Source organism: Thermochaetoides thermophila, assembly GCF_000221225.1.
Source record: "Thermochaetoides thermophila DSM 1495 unplaced genomic scaffold scf7180000011806, whole genome shotgun sequence".
Classification (NCBI taxonomy): Eukaryota; Fungi; Ascomycota; class Sordariomycetes; order Sordariales; family Chaetomiaceae; genus Thermochaetoides; species Thermochaetoides thermophila.
Genome location: NW_006383023.1, coordinates 139,556 through 158,778, shown reverse-complemented (window position 1 = coordinate 158,778; position 19,223 = coordinate 139,556). Strand labels below are relative to the sequence as shown.

Sequence of the window (19,223 nt, the reverse complement as noted above, 5' to 3'; positions counted from 1 at the left end):
CGATGGGGTTCGACGGTCGCTTGACCTATGCGAGGAGCATTGAGATGCAAGGCAGTGCCCAACCGCGCTTGGACCTTGGGTGTCGATCGTCAAGCATGACGACGGCTGATTTTAGCATCGCTAGTGTGACTGGTATAGGATTGGTGGGAAATTTGCTATGCTGAGGAAACAGCATCCGAACCGAGATCATGAGGAGGGGACATCGTAGTAGTCGATGTACTTGTGCATCTTAGATAGCAATGGTCACTGAAGTTAGGACCAGCACTTGTCAAGATCATGATGACAGCCATAATTGAAGCGATAAAGAAGGAGGAGAGGGAAGAGTAAATCGAAATGAAAGATTCTTGAGAGCGTGTAGGATCGTCAAAACAAGTCGGTCTTAAACACCGATCGCGAAACTTTTCCCCTGCCTGTCAAGATCGTCTTTGACTATGCCGTACCCTAACACGGCATCTTTGTAGGATCGAGTCAGCACGTGATTCCATCTGGAGCTGGCATCTCAGCGAGCTCGGCGAGTGTGGAGTGCATTCACCTGGAAGCCGACCGTAGGCCAAAAGAAAGCTGGCTCGGAATTCGGAATAGAACAACCCAACTTTGGTAAGCACACCACATGCCACACGCATTCCGAAAGCGACTCAGTGCTCGGTAGGAGAACTCCAAATGGAGGAGGGTACGAAGTGAAGACACCTCCCGGAGAGACTGCCCCGGACAAGAAAGCCAAGCCCATCCAGAGGGCAGATTTGCCTTTGCACACGACAGGAGGGGTGAGCATAACCCAAGCTAAGCAGGGCATATTCTTCATGGGGAGGCCAGCGTGTGATGACGCTTCACCCTCCAACCCTCCATTAAGGCCGTAAAAGTGTCCCGTTGGTTAGATCGGGCTGTTAGTGCCGGAGGCAGGCCATGCATGGGGAGTTGAAGTGTGATAAGGAGCGTGGGATTCGTGTGACAGGAGGAGAAACAGGGCTGAGTCGTTAAGCACTGAATTTAAGAAGGGCCGAGCTGACATATATCTAGGTGTTAATGATAAGTAGCTGGAGGGATAACGACTGGGCGATAAGAAGGCTGACTGCGACACAGGCAGAGGCACAGATATAGTATAAATGGATATAGTTGAGATATAGCTGACGCATGGGGCGATATGAATGCGACAGACTTATCGTGCATCTCAACACCAGGTATCAACCTCAGTGTCGGATAATGCCCCGACTCTTTAAGCCTGAAACATGTCATTGGGACAAGTCATGGGAATGTACCGCCCACACCGGACCGGCATGCGTCACGCCCTTGGGCCGCAGCCGGTGACTTCAAATGAGCGGCAGCTTGAGTGCTCGCTGTCAAGGCATGTTTGTGTTTGCTGCAGGACCAGCACCTGAGGTCCTGAGTGCTAGTAAATCGTTCCAGTGCAGGAGTGAACAAACCGCCCAGCTTGTGTTGAGTCAAAAATCGACTTTGCTCTAAAGGAAAACGAAGAAACGAGATGAGGAGAGATAAAAGCATGCGAAGCTGAAAGATGGGTCGTGGACCCCAGCACAAGCTAAAAATGGGCCCCTCGAATTAGTAGCATACTGTGTTAACACTGTGTTTGTCCCAGACATGGCCTAGTGTCATCTGTATGAATGTATGCATATTATTCGACCACTATCTACCCTATCTAGGTCCTCGGGTCGTGCCCACAGCGACGGCAGGCAGCAGCTTGCTAAGTACATTGTGCGGAAAAACCGTGTGTAGCTTGTGCCTGCTGGTCAAAGACCAGGGGAGTGCCAGGTGGAGGGAGCCGGATCCAAACTGACGACCTGCCAGGCCATAGCAGGCTTTTCCGGGAGCAGCATCATCCAATTGCGCCATCCCCAGCTGGCCTGGTTAACATCGAGTGCAGACACTGAGCAAGAACCACATATATTATGCAGATAACCACTTATAGAGGTAGGGACACAGCGATTAAAATCTGACTAACTGCTTGATGGACCTGCAAATTCCCGCTCTTGGCACTAATTCATCCCAAGTTGTGTGAGGTGGTACAGGTAACGGTTCCATGTGTTATCAGCCAATGGGCACGGTTCTTGTCGATATGGTTGAGTGCAAGGGCACATTGTGTTCGCGGCAGAGTCTCATATCCATCACCAGTCTCATTCTGTGCCAGTGTGGTTAACACTGTGTTGTTGATCCTCATCAGCAGCGTCCAGCTCTGCGATGAAGCCCAAGTCAGAGTGACAATTAAAAAGATGAGACTGAATAGAGCTTGTCACGGGGAGATGAGATTGCTACCAATTTAAGCTCAGGAACCTTCCCAGGCCGGGTTCCGGGAGGAGCAGATGGATGACTGTGGGATGGTGATTGTGGATCGCGGCGTCGATGCGCTGCAGGGTAAAGTGAATCTTAACCAGTTTCCGGCTTCGCCATTCTTTCTCTCTGCATCTCACTGCCGTTGCCGCTGAGTGTGCATGAGATTCTTTGTAATTTTAAAACGCTTGCTTGTTGAAACGGGCTGTCTGGAAGAGTTACTCAGCGACGGGATCGATGGGATGATTGCACTCTCCAGGCTTTTCGTGGATGAATCCTTTTGACTCCATTACCCTGCGGATTACCCCTGAACGAGAACAAACGCGAGGCAGCTTGTGTCTTTTTTGACTCTTCTGCCTCTCCCAATATCTCGCTGCCAACAATTCTCCAATTTCTCCATCAATCGCCCCGCTACCCCTGAGTTTGGCGCGGCGGAAACTAGCGAATCCTTGCCGTGGCTCGGCTCCTGGATCGCTTGGAGAGTCGTGATTTTTGCTATTTCCAGCATTTTACTGCCGTCACCGGGCCCCACCGCACAGCCGTGTCAGCGCCCTAGCACTCGGGCTCATTCCTGATCAATATCTGAGGCTGTCTTGGTCTTGGTCTTGCTCCTGACAGTCTGTTGATGCCTCGTTGCCTCGAGTAGCCGCCATTCCTTCGTTCTTCCCCCTTCCCCCCTTTTTTTTCTCTTTTTGCCTCTTTCATCATGCCAACGGCACGGTACAACGCCGTCGCGCAGCACGATAGCGACGACGACGAGGCCACGCCGCCTGGGTACACCGAGTCCGGCGTCATGCTGCCCCGTACCGACGCCGACAGCCCCGGGTTGCAGGACCCGGAGCAACCACTTCAAGTTGCAAAAGGAAAGCCAGTACCGGGCCCGAGCAACGTTCCATCGACGATGACGATAGGATCGAACCTACCATACCTTGCCCTCGACGAGCAGGCCTTTACGCCTTTATCTATGGAAAGCAGCGAGTTTGCTCTCGAGAGTCAATCACAATCCCTGACAAAGAATCAACAACAAGATGCCCTCCAACCAACACCCTCCCGCACAAAATCCCGATCCGCGCGTCGCCCTCCCTCTCCCCCCAAAAAATCTCCCGGCGCCCTCGAAGCTGAGCGTCTCGTGCGCACCGCCAAATCCCTAGAACGTCTCCGAACAGCCCGCAGTATGGAGCGTCTCCGACGCCAGGCTAATGCCAGCGCGGCCAGCAGCAGCAAAGAGAGCAACAGCAGCGCTAATGCTGCGGGGAGAGGTACCTCGCCGGCCCCTGGGACCCAAATACACGTCGAAGAGGTTGTGCAGTCCTTCGAGAAGCTGCACAAGGCTGCTGTGTCAGATGCGGAGAAGTTGGTGAGGAGTAAGAGTCAGGGACATAGGGAACGGCCACCAGTTCCTCCGGTGCCGTCGACTTTGAGCCTGAATCTGGGTTCAAAACAAGAACAGGACGAGCGCGGGGAAGGACAGAGGACACAAGATCCCGACGAATCCGCCACTGCAGATGCAGGACCTGCAGCAGCCAGCGCTGATCAGCAGCTCCAGAGCACAGTGGGTGAGGGCAGCCACCAAGGTGCTACGCCGCTGCTGACTGGCGGCATCAGCAACAGCAGCGGCAGCGGCAACGCCGTTGGTGCCCGAGCGGCGGACGACAACCACGAAAACGAAACTGATTTCCGCTCTCGAGAGGCTGTGCCACGCGCCAGCAATGCAGCGCTTCCCGATCCTTCTAAGGACACATCAGCCACAGCGAACGGCGATCGGTACTCAAAGCTTTTATCTTCAGAAGAGCCAGACCCAGTCCCACAAACAATTATTGCCCAAACAACACTCATCCGCCCAACCCCCTCCGCACCCCAATCCCCCGTGCGCACACGCACCCGAGACAGAGCGCCCTCCAGCCCGAAAGCTATCCGTCCTCCTCTCGTTCGGACGGCATCGACTGCCAGCGTCACGCTCAGCCATCCCGTGCCCGACTCGAACAAGTTGTCACAGGCTGGCGGGTTCTTGGGAAATATCGCTGCCCTGGAAGCGACCGCAGAGAGGTTGGCTTCGTGTGGTGACTCGACGCTTGAGGACGCGATTAGGGAGGAGCATAACGAATTGAAGAGGAGTGAGAGTCGGAGGTCCAGGGCGAGTACGTATCGCAGGACAAGGGGAGAGAGTATATCGGAGGATCAACAGCAGGTTGGTACGGGGGTTGGGGTGAGTCGGCAGAGCTCGGTCAGGAGTACGCATGCTGTGACGAGGTCGAATATGGCCGCGTCGGGGTACATGATGAGTCCGAAGCGGTTGAGGTCGGGAAGCAAGGCTAGTTCGACGGGGTTCTCAGGGCAGATTCCCGAGACTGAGATCACGACGGGTGCTGGGCAGGAAAATGAGGATGGTTCGCATCCGCCGCCGGCGAGATCAAGTTTTCTTTCTCGCCACGGACCTGGCAAGGCGTCAGTCCGCAGTGTCGCCAGCAGTCGGATCTCCTTAACCCAAATCGCCGAGCTGGAGCCTCCGTCAGCCATCACCCAAGAAGCCCTGGACGCAGCCGACCGCGCCGCCGCCACCGGCCAACACGACGACGACGACGATGAAGACGTCCTGCGTGCCCGTGCCCACCAATACATTGAGGACGAGTTCGCCGAGATGCTCAAGGACGTGCCCGACCAACCTCTCGGTGTGAGCCTTGGCCTCAGCGATTTCTCTCTCCCGCCACCCGCTACCTCCTCAGCACCAACACAAATCCCAGGCGCCGAAACAGGTGGTCTCAACTTCCAAGAATACCGCGACGAGCCCTTCCCTCGTCTTCAGCTCCACCAACCGGATAACTACCAGCCCTATGGCGCTTCTCAGCCTCTTGAGCATCACCTCCGGCCTGCTACAACTGCGTCCACGTATGATACTGAGGCTGCGGCAGCTCAGGCGGCGTTTGATGACTTTGATGGCGTGCACTGCGACCCGGACGCCCCGGATCCAAGGCATTCTCTCCCTCCATCCTCTGCTGAGCACGGCTCGGTTCGTCCTTTGCCGACATACACAGCCTATGGTCCCGCGCCTCCAAGACCACAACCGCGTCTTGGCTCACAGCAGCGTCCGACATCGTATATTGACCCGATCACAGGGCAGCAAATGATTTATTACCCTGCCCCAGTGCCGGCTATGTTGAACCTCCCGCCGAAGCTGAGTAAGAAGCCAAAGGCTGCGCAGCGGAATGCACGGAGGTCACAGATTGTGAGCCACATGCCGCAGGCGGCGAGGGAAAGCAGAACTTGGTTGCCGGATCCGACGGAGGGGTTGAGGGAGACCAGCGATTTTAGTATGGATGTGCTTGGCAGGGAGAGCGAGGAAGGACCTGTGAGGATGTCTGGGGATGGACAGACCCAATCGGATGGGCCAGGGGTGAGACATTCCGTCAGTTTTAGTGTTGACAGCACGGGTCAACAACCCTCATGTTATGGACCCCGGCAAGAGCAACCTGTTCCTGGTCCGGTCCCGGGCGTTGAACCGCAAAATCTTCGCGTCCCGCAAAGCCTCAAGGAGAACCGCAAGTCCTCCATCAACCCTCACCTCCGCGCCAGCGCCTTCTTTGACCTCCCCTCAACCACGCTTCCTAAGCTCGAAGTCAAGAACGGCTCGGCTATGGATACCCTCGATAGCATCCTCGACGCGTCGGCGACTGCGCCAGTCAATGCCTTCACGGATCATGTCTTTGCAGGAAAGCTGGGTGCGGAGGTGTACGGCCCAGAGAAGAGGAAGAAGAGAGTTAAAAAGAGCACTACCGGTCAAACACAGGAAGATAAGAAGGATGATGAGGCCAAGGACAAGGACAGTGACGAAAAGAAGCCCAAGAAACTTGTCAAGAGCAACTCAGCCGGCAACCTCCTCGACCCAAATCAAGCACAAGAAAAGGACAAGAAACGCGCCAGCCGCTTCTCCCTTTTCACCCACAAACGCTCTCCCTCCTCTTCCAGCACTTCCCCGTCCGACGACGAAGATGCCCACCCCCATCCCCAAAAACAGGACTCCGAATCGGAGTACACCACCGAAACCGAGGAAGAGCCGGAACCCATTTACCAAGGCCCGCCTACAACCCTCCTTGCGGAGTTGCAAATCCGGAAGCAGCAGGTCAAGAATCGGACTCGGTTACCAGCTCATGCCCGTACAAATGGCATGCATACTACTCTCTTGGAACTAGACGCGGTAGCAGAGATGGAGCGCAAAGCTCGTCTAGGCAAGCGCGTTACCCTCGCGTGGGAGGACCCTGCCGCGTCCAAGCAGGATGAGGAATCGGATGAGGACGTCCCGCTTGGCATGTTATATGCCGCTAAGGTAGCCGGAGGGGCGAAGCGGTCCTCTACGATGGATATATCTATCCTCATGAGTGAAGTGTCACGCCCGTTGGGGCTGATGGAGAAGAGAGAGCTGGAGGATAATGAGCCTCTTAGTCGACGACGAGAACGACTCCTGGCAGGCAAGGACCCTTCGCCAGCGGCGAACCAGGGCTTATCGCTGGAGATGCTGCAGAAGAGGTTGACGCTTGTACCTGGGGCTGCGCCGACCGGACTTCAATTGCGACGGGAGTCGAGGTTAGCCATTCCTGGGCAGGGGGCGTCATCGGGTAGTAACCCCAGGACGAGCTTAAGTCGACCCGGGTCGAGGGCGCAGAGTTTAGTTGGCGTTGCTGGTGTTGCTCCTGTTGGTCTTGGAGGTAAGGAGAGTGAGGAGAGTGAGCATGAAGAGGAGACGCTGGCTGCAAGGAAGGAGAGGCTTAAGAAGGCGAACTTACCTGAGCCGCGGCCCGTCAGTGGGGCGTTTTCGGCCGAGGTGTTGAGTCAATTCGCGCCAGAGGACAAGGGCGAAAAAGAGAAGGATCCGCCGGCTCACAGTCGGAATGTTTCTTCCGTCTCTGCCACGGCTGCTGCTCAGCCCCAAACCCAAGACGTCCCAGAAGAGGAAGAAACCCTCGCCCAACGGCGCGCTCGTCTCCAACGTGAAAGGGAAATGGCTGGAGCGGGCGGTAGCCTCCCACGTTCAACAACCCCCCTACCCAGCCTCAACCTCAACCTCCCTGTCCCCTCTCTCAACCTTCCGACCAACACCAACAACCGCCATACCCTAGCCCCAGGTGCAATCTCAGCCTCAAGCGGCGGCCTCAGCACCTTCCTAACCCGCCCCCCCTCCGCATTCGTGATGAACGACCCCCGCGAAGCAGAACGCCTCCGCAAGGAGGCCGACGCAGCGAGGTACCAGCGCGAGCAAGCTGCTAAATTGGCTGCACTAAGGGCACAGATGCCCCAGTCACTCACAACTCCGACAATAGGGGCACGGAGTGGGGGTTTCATGGGGGGGTGTTTAATGATGGCTTTGCCGGGGCTGGATCAGTGGGGAGTATAAATGGGAGACCGGTGACGTCGTATTATGGGACAAGTGCGGGAGGGGGAATGACGTTGTTGCAGCAGAGGGAAATGCTGGACTATCAACAACAGCAGCAGCAGCAATTTAGGCCTGGGACTGGGACATTGTTGGGGCAAATTCATCCTCAGCAAGGGATAGGGATGAACATGGGGTATGCTGGCGGGATGGGACTGCAAAGCGGCTTTGGCGCGTCGACACCCAACTTGGCTATGGGGACGGGCACGGGTATAGGAGGTGCAGGGTACGCGGGTAATGTTGGTGGGGGAGGATTGGTGGGCGGTACGCTTGGGATGCCTGGGACTGGAACATATGGAGGGATGATGGTGCAGCCGCATGGAACGGAGATGGTTGAGAGGTGGAGGCAGAGCGTTTTGCCTTGAGCGTGTAAGACCAGTTGGATAGACGGAGAGGTTTTGCATATTAGCGAGAGCCACTGGAAGTAGCATTGAGGGTGGTGAGGGGTGTTTGTTGTTCTTTCGAGAGCAAGTCCGTATTTTAATAGTATAGTACCGTTGGTAATAGCATCGGCATACGCAAGCATTTATGAATACAAATCCCAAACACGATGTGCTGGCTGGTGGCTTCATTGTCCGTTTTGAATATTTCTCGTCAGTTCATAACTTACTCGAACCTTATCTGGAAGAAGGTTAAGGGACCAACCAGGCTGCTGCCGAACTGCTCTTCGGTGCCAAGTATGCCAAAATTTTCGCCATTTGGCGGTTTGTTCAATTTCCTGTACTATTCGTACCAGCTTGCTCACAGCGGCTGTTGATCTTAATCCGGATGTTTTCACTTACACGTCGCCGCGACCCTAGCCCTGGCTTAAACGCGGCCCAGTCCTCACCCAGAGATGTCAGCATTCAATGAGTAACTTCAAATGCGCATGTCACAGGTTTCCGTAAAATAGGTCAGTCTTGGAATAAGTCTCGGAGTATGTGTCCAAGATGTGGCCAGGCTCGCAACGCGCATCAGGATGAACAAACACCGGGTTAGGGTTGTAACAAACACCTTTGAAAGAGCCATAAGGGTTAGGGTGACTCCCCTCAAGCTTATCAACTAGGACAACGCCGTCACGCCCTCTTTGATCCTGCCATCGCCAACTTCACCCATTACCTCCAACGCCGTCACATGACGGCATCTGCATTCCCACGCGATGCATTCGACAACAAAACCCGATCAATAGCAATTCCATCCGATACATATCATTTCCTCAAATGCCAGCGATGTCCCGATCGCCGTCGGCCTCAGCGCTCCTCCCCTTACCCGGTGCTCCATCCTCATCATGGGCCATCTTTTGCGCGAGGGTGAAGCAAGTCTTTCAAAGTGCTGAAGCTCCAGTCCTCGTCGCGTTCTGGATATTTGGTGCGTTTCTCCCTTCCATATCGAGACAAAACCACGATACCACAAACCCCAAACAAAAGCATCCCCCACCGTACAATCTGCTAACTGTACATCCAGGCCTAATCAACAACGTCCTTTACGTGATCCTCCTCTCCGCGGCCCAAGATCTAGTCGGCTTAGCCACTCCCAAAGCTCTAGTCCTTCTTGCCGACGTCGCCCCCTCCTTCTTGACAAAACTCATCGCGCCGTACTTCATTCATCGCGTCCCCTATTCCGTGCGCATCGCCATCTTTGTGTCGTTCTCCCTAGCCGGTATGCTTGTCGTCGCGTCTGCGCCTGTCAAAGGCTCCGTCCCGAGGAAATTGTTTGGTATTGTTCTCGCCAGTTTGTCTTCTGGTGGTGGGGAACTGAGTTTCCTGGGATTGACGCATTACTACGGACATATGTCGTTAGCCGCATGGGGGAGTGGCACCGGAGCAGCAGGGCTGGCCGGCGCAGGGTTGTATGTCTTGTTAACAGGGTGGCTGCAGCTGGGTGTGAGGAAGAGTCTGTATATGTGTGCAGTGCTGCCGTTTGGGATGGTGGTCGCTTTTTGGGGAATTCTTCCTCGCGCAAAGTTGAAGGCCGCTGGTACGGCAGTGGTTTACGAGAGGTTGGCGGATGAGGATGGTGAGGATTTTGGGGATGTACCACCCGCGGCAGCGTCTTCGTCTCTGTTGTCCCCTGGTCCGGCGGCCGCTTCGACGGCGTTCCATACCCCCTCTGCAACTCTAACCACAGCCAAATCCTCGGAGTCGTTCACCTCCAAACTCCGCCGCGCTCGGTCATTATTCATACCATACATGTTCCCCCTCTTATTAGTCTACATCGCCGAGTACACCATCAACCAAGGTGTCGCGCCTACTCTCCTCTTTCCCCTCGACAAATCCCCCTTCACCGAATACCGTGCCTTTTACCCCTTCTACGGCTTCCTCTACCAACTGGGCGTCTTCATCTCCCGTTCTTCAACACCCTTTATCCGCATCCACAACCTTTACACCCCTTCTCTACTTCAAGTCGCTAATTTGATGCTTTTGATATTCCACGCAATGTGGGATTTTATTCCCTCCGTGTACATTATCTTCATAATTATCTTCTGGGAGGGGTTACTGGGGGGCGCAGTGTATGTGAATACTTTTGCGGAGATCATGGAGAGTGTTCCGGCGGAGGAGAGGGAGTTTAGTCTTGGTGCAACATCAGTTAGTGATTCGGGGGGTATTTGCATCGCCAGCTTTTTGGGGATGGTGTTAGAGGTTTGGCTGTGTCAGTGGCAGGTTAGCCAGGGGAGGGATTATTGCCGGAGGATCGAGAGGGGTTGATGCAATGAGACTTCTTGGGAGATGGTTTGGCGTTATGTCGATGCTTTTCTCCTGTCGTTTTCTGAGTCTTCTTGGTTGTCCCTGGCTGTTTTCCAGAGATTTGAGGGGAAGGCGTTTCTGTGCGTGGTGTCGGCGCGTGACCAGCTTAACAGAATGGTTCTCTCCCATAATCGACAGTAATCTTCTTATGGGGGCTTCAGTCACTACCATTAGGAGATCGTCGTTCCCGAATGTCAACCCTTCAAGTCTCCGCCATTGCAGATTCTAGATATCACTTCCCAGAAACTTATCCCCCTAGTTAAGGCTACTCCATCTTATCTGCGAAATGTCCTTTTAGTCGCATATCACGATAGAGCCACCAATCAGAAGAGAAGGAACAAGGGGTAAATGGGAATGCATTGGTGCGTCTGCATAATATAGCATGTACGATCTCTTCATACTGTCGACAAACTTACCATGAAATAGATGCCTGTTTCAACATAGGTCTGCCAAATACATTGATCTCTAATGGACATTACTTTCTCATCTTTGTGTTTCCGTAAGCTTTCTTAGCACCTTCCCTTTGTGGTGCTTTCCTGATCGTCAAGCCCATTGTCTCAAGTCCGGGGCAAGAGCCGGCTATTTTTGACATGCTCGCTTCCTGCAGCAGGGACACTCGCCAGCTGTGCCGCAGCCACCAGCCCTACCGGCATGAAGTCGATCTCCCGGATATTGAGCCCTGTTGTACCGGACTTCAGCATGTCTGGTCTGGTCTGTTCACCGAATTCCCCGACTTCACTCGAAACAGCGGCATCAAAAGTTCGCCAACACTAACTCATAGCTCATAAGCACAATGAGAACTGGTTGTCATCACAGACTCTCATTCATCAATACACATTAACCTCTTACTCATAAACTCTATATACACAGCATTTACTCAAAAAATGGGTATACAAAATTTCTAAAATCTCTCCCCCTTAAAGCAGATCACCGCCGCCGCAAGGACCAGAGTGGGTATGCGGGCCATGGCCATGCACACCACCGCTCCTTTTCAGCAGTTGCGCCATATCGGCATCATATCGGCGCCGAACCGCGCTTGGCTTGGGAAACCCAGCCCAGCTGGCAGCATACTTAGCCACCGAGTTGGCAATAGCCTTGGTGTTGAGCAGGAAGGCGTCCTTGGCGAGGTTGTCAACAGTGTCGCCCGCCTTGTGGTAATTCACATCGTAGGCAACCCCAGCCTTGCCACCAAAGAGCTTGGCCTCCTCCTCGGTCTTGAGGACCTCAGCACCGGTGAACAAACCTCCAGACGGAATGCCGTTCTCGATAAAGGCGGCGTAGTCAGAGCGGCCCGAAAATTCAGTCGGGACGGAGGGGGTCTTCTTCTTCTTGAAGAAGTCCTCAAAGTCCTTCTCAATGATGTCAGAACCCGCCGGGCCGGTCAGGTTGAAGGCGTTGCCGTCACCGTCGTAAATGCCGTAGATATAGTTGGGGGAAGCGATCATGTCGAAGTTGAGGTAGGCGCGGATCTTGGCGACTTCGGCCTCGGACTCGTTCAGGGACTTCATGTAGGCGTAGGAGCCGAGTAAACCAAACTCCTCGGCCGACCAGAAAGCGAAGCGCACCGCGTTCTTGATACGCACGTTGGCCTTGGCCAGAGCCTTGGCAACAGTGAGAATACCAATGGTGCCAGAGCCGTCATCGTTGATGCCGGGACCGGCGGCAACGGAATCAGAGTGACCGCCGACGATCAGAACGTTGTTGTGGTCACCCTCCTTGGTCTCGGCGATGACGTTGTAGGTGGTGCGCTCCTCCACGATGGCATCGATGTTGAGGGTAGCGGTGACCGGCCCGGCAGCAAGCTTCTCGAGGATGACCTGGCCGTCCTCCTGGCTGATACCGACGATGGGGGCATAGTCAAGGAAGGGAGTGCCCAGGGTGCCCGAGAGCTCGCCAGGGACGTTGTTGTAGACGATAGCGCCGACGGCACCGGCGGCCTTGGCCTTCAGGGACTTGGAGCTGAAGGTGCAGGAACCACGGGAGATAAGGGCAATGTTGCCGGCAACCTCGGCAGGGTAGTCCTCGTCCTCGCAGCCCAGGTTGGCGACTTGGACGAGGTTGGCGGTGGCGCTGCCGCCAGGGGTGTAGGTCATAATGCCGGCGTCAATTCCCTGGCCGTCGACGATCAGGGAGCCGGAGCCGGAGGAGAAGATCTCCTTGAAGGGCTGCTTCTTGACAGTGTAGTAGCCGCCCAGGGAGGTCAGGGTCTTGTAGAGGTAGTCGACTGTGGCGTTGTGGCCGGCACCACCGAAGGCACGGTTGCCGCCGTTCTTAGTAGCGATGTCCTGGAGCTTCTTTGCGCCGTCCATCAGGTCCTTGAGAGTGATCATGGACTGGAGACGGTTCGACGAGACCATAGGACGAAGGTCGATCTTAGGCAGGCCGAAGCCGTGCGGGCCGCCGGCCGCAGCCAGGGCGGGAAGGGCGAGAAGAATGGCAGACTTCATGGCGTCAAACTAGAGATGCTGTTATTGTCTTCCGGTCTCTCTGAGGGGCGATGAGCGTGAGGATTGACCTTGAAAGGGCATCATCTTGGCTTATATATGCCGTGACACCGTCTATCTCTTCGCTTTCATCACTTAGCCAAGTCCACAAATCTCGGCGTCGGACGACTTGGCCATCAAGTTCTCTCCACAGTCGCTCCTCGGGCGTAAGCAGCATCACAGAATGAGGGCATCACCACCGTACCTGCTTTTCCGTAAACACTCGCCATCCCAGCAGCTGCAACCCTTTCAGGCGCGCCTTCTGGAAACGCCATCAGCTGCATCGATCGCGCTTGTCCAGGCGATCTCCTTGCGGAAGCTGCTGCAACCTCTCCCTTCCCCAGCTTCCTTGTCCAGTTAAGTCCACTTAAGCAGCTGCCCCGCCCTGTGGCGCCGTCTCTTCCGGCTGCCTGCCCGCCGCTAAGTCCGCTACGGCAGGTCTCAACGGCGCCTGGCCTTGGCGTGCATGCCCACTACCGGGGTTCGGCGCTCCACTGATGAGCTAAAACGGGGGGTGGCCAGTGAAAATCCGTGCCTGGCGTGGGGTGACCCGCTGCGACAGAAGTGGTGGATCCGATAAGTCGAACGCCGGGAGTTGAGCCTGCCCGGTGAATCATGGTGCAGATGTGCATCTTTCCCACCAATGCGACCCTGCGATTTCTCATGCTCTGATGCGCTCTGGCAAGCTGCGATTTCGCCCATGGCGCGCATGCCATGCTTGGTGCTGTGCGCCGATGCCACCCACCCACCTTCTCATCCGGGCGAGTGTGCGGTGCAATCGCCGTCTGGGCATCGACCTTGATACTCGTCTCGCTCGACGTCGGCCCGCCACTCCCAGATTGATTTGAGGACTGATTGCCTTGTACATGGTGAGTTGTCGTCCTGTTGGAACTCGCGACTCTTTTCGTGCTATTTCTGGCTGGTTTGTTGCTTAGCTGTGTTGCAATTGCTATGCTGATCATCCGGATTCTTACAACAGACTCAATCCCGTCCGTCCGCCTACGCCACGTGCCTTCCATTTTGTAAGACTGCAACCGCTTCGTTGACATCTAGCACGCACCAAATCACCAAATCTCAACCCGGCGTTAGCCCGGAATCTCCCCGAGCTGATGGGCGCTGGTCTGGGCCAAGACATTGTTGCCTCGGCTCCCAAAGTTGCACGCGTACCTTGTGCAGCAGCTCTCGGGACCATGTCCAGATACGGGATACTAGTAAGTTGTTTTTAGCAAGGTTAGGCCCAGCGTGATGACGTTTACGATGAGATATAATGACCTAAGTAGGCAGCACCTTATGAGTGCGCATCATCGTGAGAGGTTCTATTGAAAACTGGTACGATGAGAGTAACGACTCGCCTTTTCGGGTAGCGAGTCCTCTGCATCGTGAGATAAGTGCAGATCCGGTCTACCTGGTGATGAGAGAAAGCAGGCTAGAAGTGTTCTAGAAAGTGTTCTAGAAGGAGTTCTCTGTGACGTCATGCCATATGTAGGAGATGATGTGGGTAGAACCAGCGATAGCTTTCTCTTCTTAGTGCTGGTCCCAATTGCGCCTACCCTACGCTAAGACTGCCAATCCTGAACCTTCTCAAATTTATTGTTGATCAATTTTGCTATTCACCCAATTCTATATGCAAGCTATTTAAACTTTGTTTCTTGGCTTGTTGTAGTGAACATACACAGCGCGCTTTTCCTGAAACTTTTTATTTGGGCCCGAATCTATCCAATCGAACTTAAGCGCGGACTGTCTGACATGATGTTTCCAATTTCGTTAATCTCCAGCATGTTTTTTGATCCTCCCAGCTGCGATCATTCCAGGCTTTATATGTAACGATTCAGACAGACCTCCTGAGATGGGTTTGAGATGACAGGCTGCTGGACTGAGAGACAGGAATTCTCACACAACAAAAGTGGCCGTTGTGGTCACCAGTTGGTAAGAAACTGTTTGTATTGCTTCCTGGAGAGCTTCTTGGGCCAGATGGCCCTGCCTGGAAATCTATATACATCAATCACATTTACCCTTGTAGCTTCCCTTGCTCCTTCCTCCTCAATGGCACAGACCGTTGAGTGTCAACATCTTTTGGTTTTGAGGGTCAATGCCTCTTGACTTTGAGGAGCGCCTTCCAATGCTTGATTGTTAGGGGCGAATATCTGGGTTTGATGGGTCGCAGCTCCCTCTTGCCCTGATCAGTTGGCTGCGCGGGACCCACTCTTCCAGATAAAGCCTTGGTCGTGACATTTTACCTATATTTGAGGCCCCAGCTTTGTCAGCGTCTCACTAATTGTGAATGATAAGTATGGAACCCAGTGAATGATGGCACTTTCCTTAGTCTTTCTCTTGTCCATACGGAACTGTCATAAAATAAGGGTTGAGATACCCACTAAAGCCACTCCGTTCCTAGGATTTTTAGGGAAGTGCATTCTGGAACGCTGTTTCTGGGACTCAGTGAGCTTTGGTTTTGCATCCTCTTGGTGAAGTTCAGGTGCTTAAGTAAGATGCTTAACGTTCAATTGAGTGTGCTGAAAGCCACTGAAATACCGGAGTACAGTTTTATAGCAGGGTTGTCATAAAATATGTACTACACCAACTGGAGGAGCATAGGTTCAGTAAGACAACTCTTCATGCACCCATGATCGATGGACATGTGCTTTGTTTCGCTTCTCCTCAGTTTCGGAGCTAACCCGAGTGCTGTCAAAAATTCAGAAAAGAGAAATAAGCATTTCAGGCCGTTATCCTATACACAATTTAGGTGACATGCTCTGGTTTCACTGCAAGCAAAACTCTACTGCGGGTTACTGTTGTTGGATCGGTATAAAGAACATGAAAACGAATGGGGAGGGAAATGAAAGCGGTCAGAACTTATGGGCAGTAATGAGGAAAGGACCAAAAGCCAGCATTTCCCTTCCGTTTCCCTTAATCCTTTGCCACAAGGTCACTTGTTTGTCGACACATGGTAAAAATGTCCACATGGGCGAAGAAAAAGAAGCACGCTTTGTGATGTGACCAGCAAGCAGAATTTTCAACAAGTTCTGCAGTCCAGCATTAATTAATGTCTATGATGACACGGTTGACAATAAGCAGGTGTTGCAACCATCATCAGGGTTTTTCTAAAGTCTTCACACAGATAGCCTGAGAAATACACAATATGATACTCCACCTGCATGATATCTCGCATCTGAGGATTTACTGTGTCATACATGTCTTCATCATGAGCGTCCTATGTCACTATTGCTTGGAGTGCATTGTCCATGACAATTTGGCACACGGCCATTCTAAGCCGATACAAGAAGACAATACTGATATGATCAGTTATAGGAAAACTTCTTGGTTGATTATGAGCCAAAATCCTTACTCTATAAAGAGTTGCTTCTGTGGAAGTGTGAATTGGTCCGGCACAATTTGCAATATGCGTTTGGTAGAGCTAATGCCAACCAATATTCGAGCAAAAGTCTGTGAATAATTCCGCGAATAGATCATCAAGACATATGTTGCCCAATCGAGAGGCTCTTCGACTCTGTCAGCTCTAAACCCTATGATCTTATTGACATCAAGTGGATCATGAGGAGTAAGAACAGCCTGCTCTAGGTATTGTTGAAGGCCAACCCGTTCTCTACTCCATTGTCACCTTAATAACATTCTTGTTGAACTGCTTCCTAAGGGTGGTACCTTTCAGGGCCTTGCGGGCCTGTCTGTGCAAAGAGCTTGCAGGGAGACACTAAGGCATAAAGCATACCAGCCGATAGCTAAAGAACACTGGATACAGCAAATGCTCGATCTTGCTTAAGATGTGAGAACATATCATCTGTGCTGTTTCCTCGACTATTTGAAATAGCTGCACAAATTATGTTCATTATCCTTAACCAGCTGCGGGAAAAACCAGCAATACTTAAAGAATGATTATGTCACATGAACACGGCAGTCCAAAGGGAAGAAATATCCTCGACAGTCGACATATAGAACACCAGTGACACAAGAGCTGAGAAGGGCAAAGGCATATCTGATTGGTAGAGCCCGGAAGATATGAGGGGGTGGCAAGAATGTGTTAGATAACCTTACCACGCTGAGGAGAACCCCTGAAGATTGCAGGAGACCGCGAGGTACTCGCAAGGGCAAAGGGATTTTATAAGGGGAGCTACTTGTACACGATGAAGAATTTCTCTTGGGTTATCCTCTCCCCAACACAAGGACACTGAGGACCAAGAAAGATTATTACACGCAGTAATTGACTTCGCTGTGCACCTCACATCGTCAGTGGCCATCATCTAACCCATTTGACCCATTGTCGATCCTTGTCTGTACCAGACGAAGTCATTCGTTACAGATTAACATACACTATCAAAACTTCACCAGGGGGAAATATGCTATGAACCTTCAGCGGCTTATTCCCAGGCTTTCTATATTTTGGGCCTGGTAGGGCACAAGAGGAAGCCCGTATTATATCTCTTTTGGGGGTAAGGATGTGCACAAAAGGAAGACTGTTTTGTAATAGAGGACTTAGTCTGGTGCTGGTAGGGATTGGCAATGGGTTAGATAGATTAAATGATAGCCACTAACGATGTGGGGTGCAAAATGAAGTCAACTGATGCGAGTAATAGTCTGTCTCGGTTCTCAGTGTCCTTGTGTTAGCGAGAGGAAAACCAAGAGAAGTACTCGTGTCCGGCTAGCTTTCTTTATAGAATCCTCTCGGCTATCTGGCTCGTTCTCTTTGGTCATGCCACTCCAGATATCTCTTGGAGTCAACCACAGGTTTGTGTCGCTCACAATCATTCTATCTTCGGTATCCCTTGTGTTAACAGTCAGGGTTATTCCTTTTCCTTGCACTGCCGTCTCCGAGTGACACTCTTGTCGAAACCCTCCCTACTGTTTCCACACAAAAAATTTCCAGTAATTGCAAGTGTTTTTTGAACTGCTTGAACTGGTCGTTAATATATTGATTGTATTTCTGTTGAAACGGTCTTTTCATGCTCTACCATCGACGTACCAAGTGTTTGTAGGTGTCCATCAGCCTCCATATTTTTTTCACATCTGTCTTGATTGCCAAACCAAGAAAGACGAGAATTGATGTAGGTCTTGGGCAAACTGATCTTCACGGATGGACGAATACATTCCCAATTTGTCGGATCATAGTGTATCAATACTAAAGCACTGAAGGCTGAATCATCCATTCTCATTGGGGAGGTGTTGGCAAAGTCTTTGAATCCACCGGGTCTTCCCCTACTGTCTTGTCATCGACCTTTCAAATACAAGTTACAAAGTTGGAGAGTCTGTGGTAGTATGATCGTCTTTTGGCTTTGGATAATAATACTTTGAGCCTATGTAATCAGTATTGAACCATGCATACAAGCATTGTTGGGAATATATATATATATATACATAGTTTTTATCTATGATATTGACAAACTGAGGGCTTATCGGGTCCTTGTCTCCACCGGTTTCATCATCCCTGAGTGCTGCCCATGCACTCAGGATGTGAATTTGGTTCATCGTATAAAGCAGCTTCACTTGGGATTTACTCCGAGATAGTCAACCGGGCATGCGTTATTCAGAACAACCTGACGCGCAGCATGTTAGGTTTGAAACAAGAATAATAGCCTTATTTGCAATTTCCAGAAAGTCATTTAAGTATGATGTGAGCTAAGACCCAGTTTCTTTAAGTACTAGGAGCTGAGGAAGCTCATGTTATTATTCAAATACCTGCAAATGCTGTTGATATTCCTCCGTTAAGGATCAGTCCCTCAAAGACAGCATCGAAAGGTATGATGCCCAAACTAATTTCATTCTAATCGAGAGAGACTGATATTGGACTGTAAAGACTCTCACCTCTAAAAGTATATATAAGAGTTGTTTTACTGGAAGTTTGAACTGCGATTGGCACCTGGGGCTGCATTGCAGATTCTTATAGTTAAGTGGGTGGTAAAGAGACTGCATCATGGAGCGGAGAAAGATCCTGTTATCTAACATGATGTGAATGCCGGGAAACAAGTCCAAAATATCCCTTTCAGCGCAAGGCCTGGATAACTTTCTGTGATATTGGGTCTTTGTATGGAACAGGATTACCGTTCACGTGCGGCAACACAAAGAACTGTCACTAGAATGTTAGATGGAAAGCAAGAGCTCATGATGCCCACCTATGTCCTCAGCTGCTGCCACTAAATACATGCATATTGTAGAAGTAGGCACTCGAGAACATCCATCAACCTTCAAATTCCTGACCTCCTAGCTAAAGTGAAGTTAGAGAGCTTGGATGTTTCTGGGGATTGTTGTACAGTGTTAATGGAAATTGTGTCATCCGCCTTTTTGCAAGCTGTGCTAGTAGTA

The 19,223-nt window shown here is 52.1% G+C and overlaps 2 protein-coding genes across 2 annotated transcripts; one reads left to right on the top strand and one right to left on the bottom strand.

The window, feature by feature from the left end:
• Positions 1-2,989: 2,989 nt before the first annotated feature.
• On the top strand, positions 2,990-10,389 carry CTHT_0000920 (uncharacterized protein; the record flags this gene model as incomplete). Its single annotated transcript, XM_006690582.1, has 4 exons — positions 2,990-7,518; positions 7,596-7,969; positions 8,583-8,597; positions 9,149-10,389. 4 exons carry the CDS (start codon positions 2,990-2,992, stop codon positions 10,387-10,389), a joined length of 6,159 nt encoding a protein of 2,052 aa, XP_006690645.1.
• Positions 10,390-11,345: 956 nt separating this feature from the next.
• Positions 11,346-12,875, bottom strand: CTHT_0000910 (aminopeptidase-like protein; the record flags this gene model as incomplete). Its single annotated transcript, XM_006690581.1, has 1 exon — positions 11,346-12,875. The coding sequence occupies one exon, from the start codon at positions 12,873-12,875 to the stop codon at positions 11,346-11,348; it is 1,530 nt and encodes a 509-aa protein (XP_006690644.1).
• Between the last annotated feature and the right edge of the window lie 6,348 nt (positions 12,876-19,223).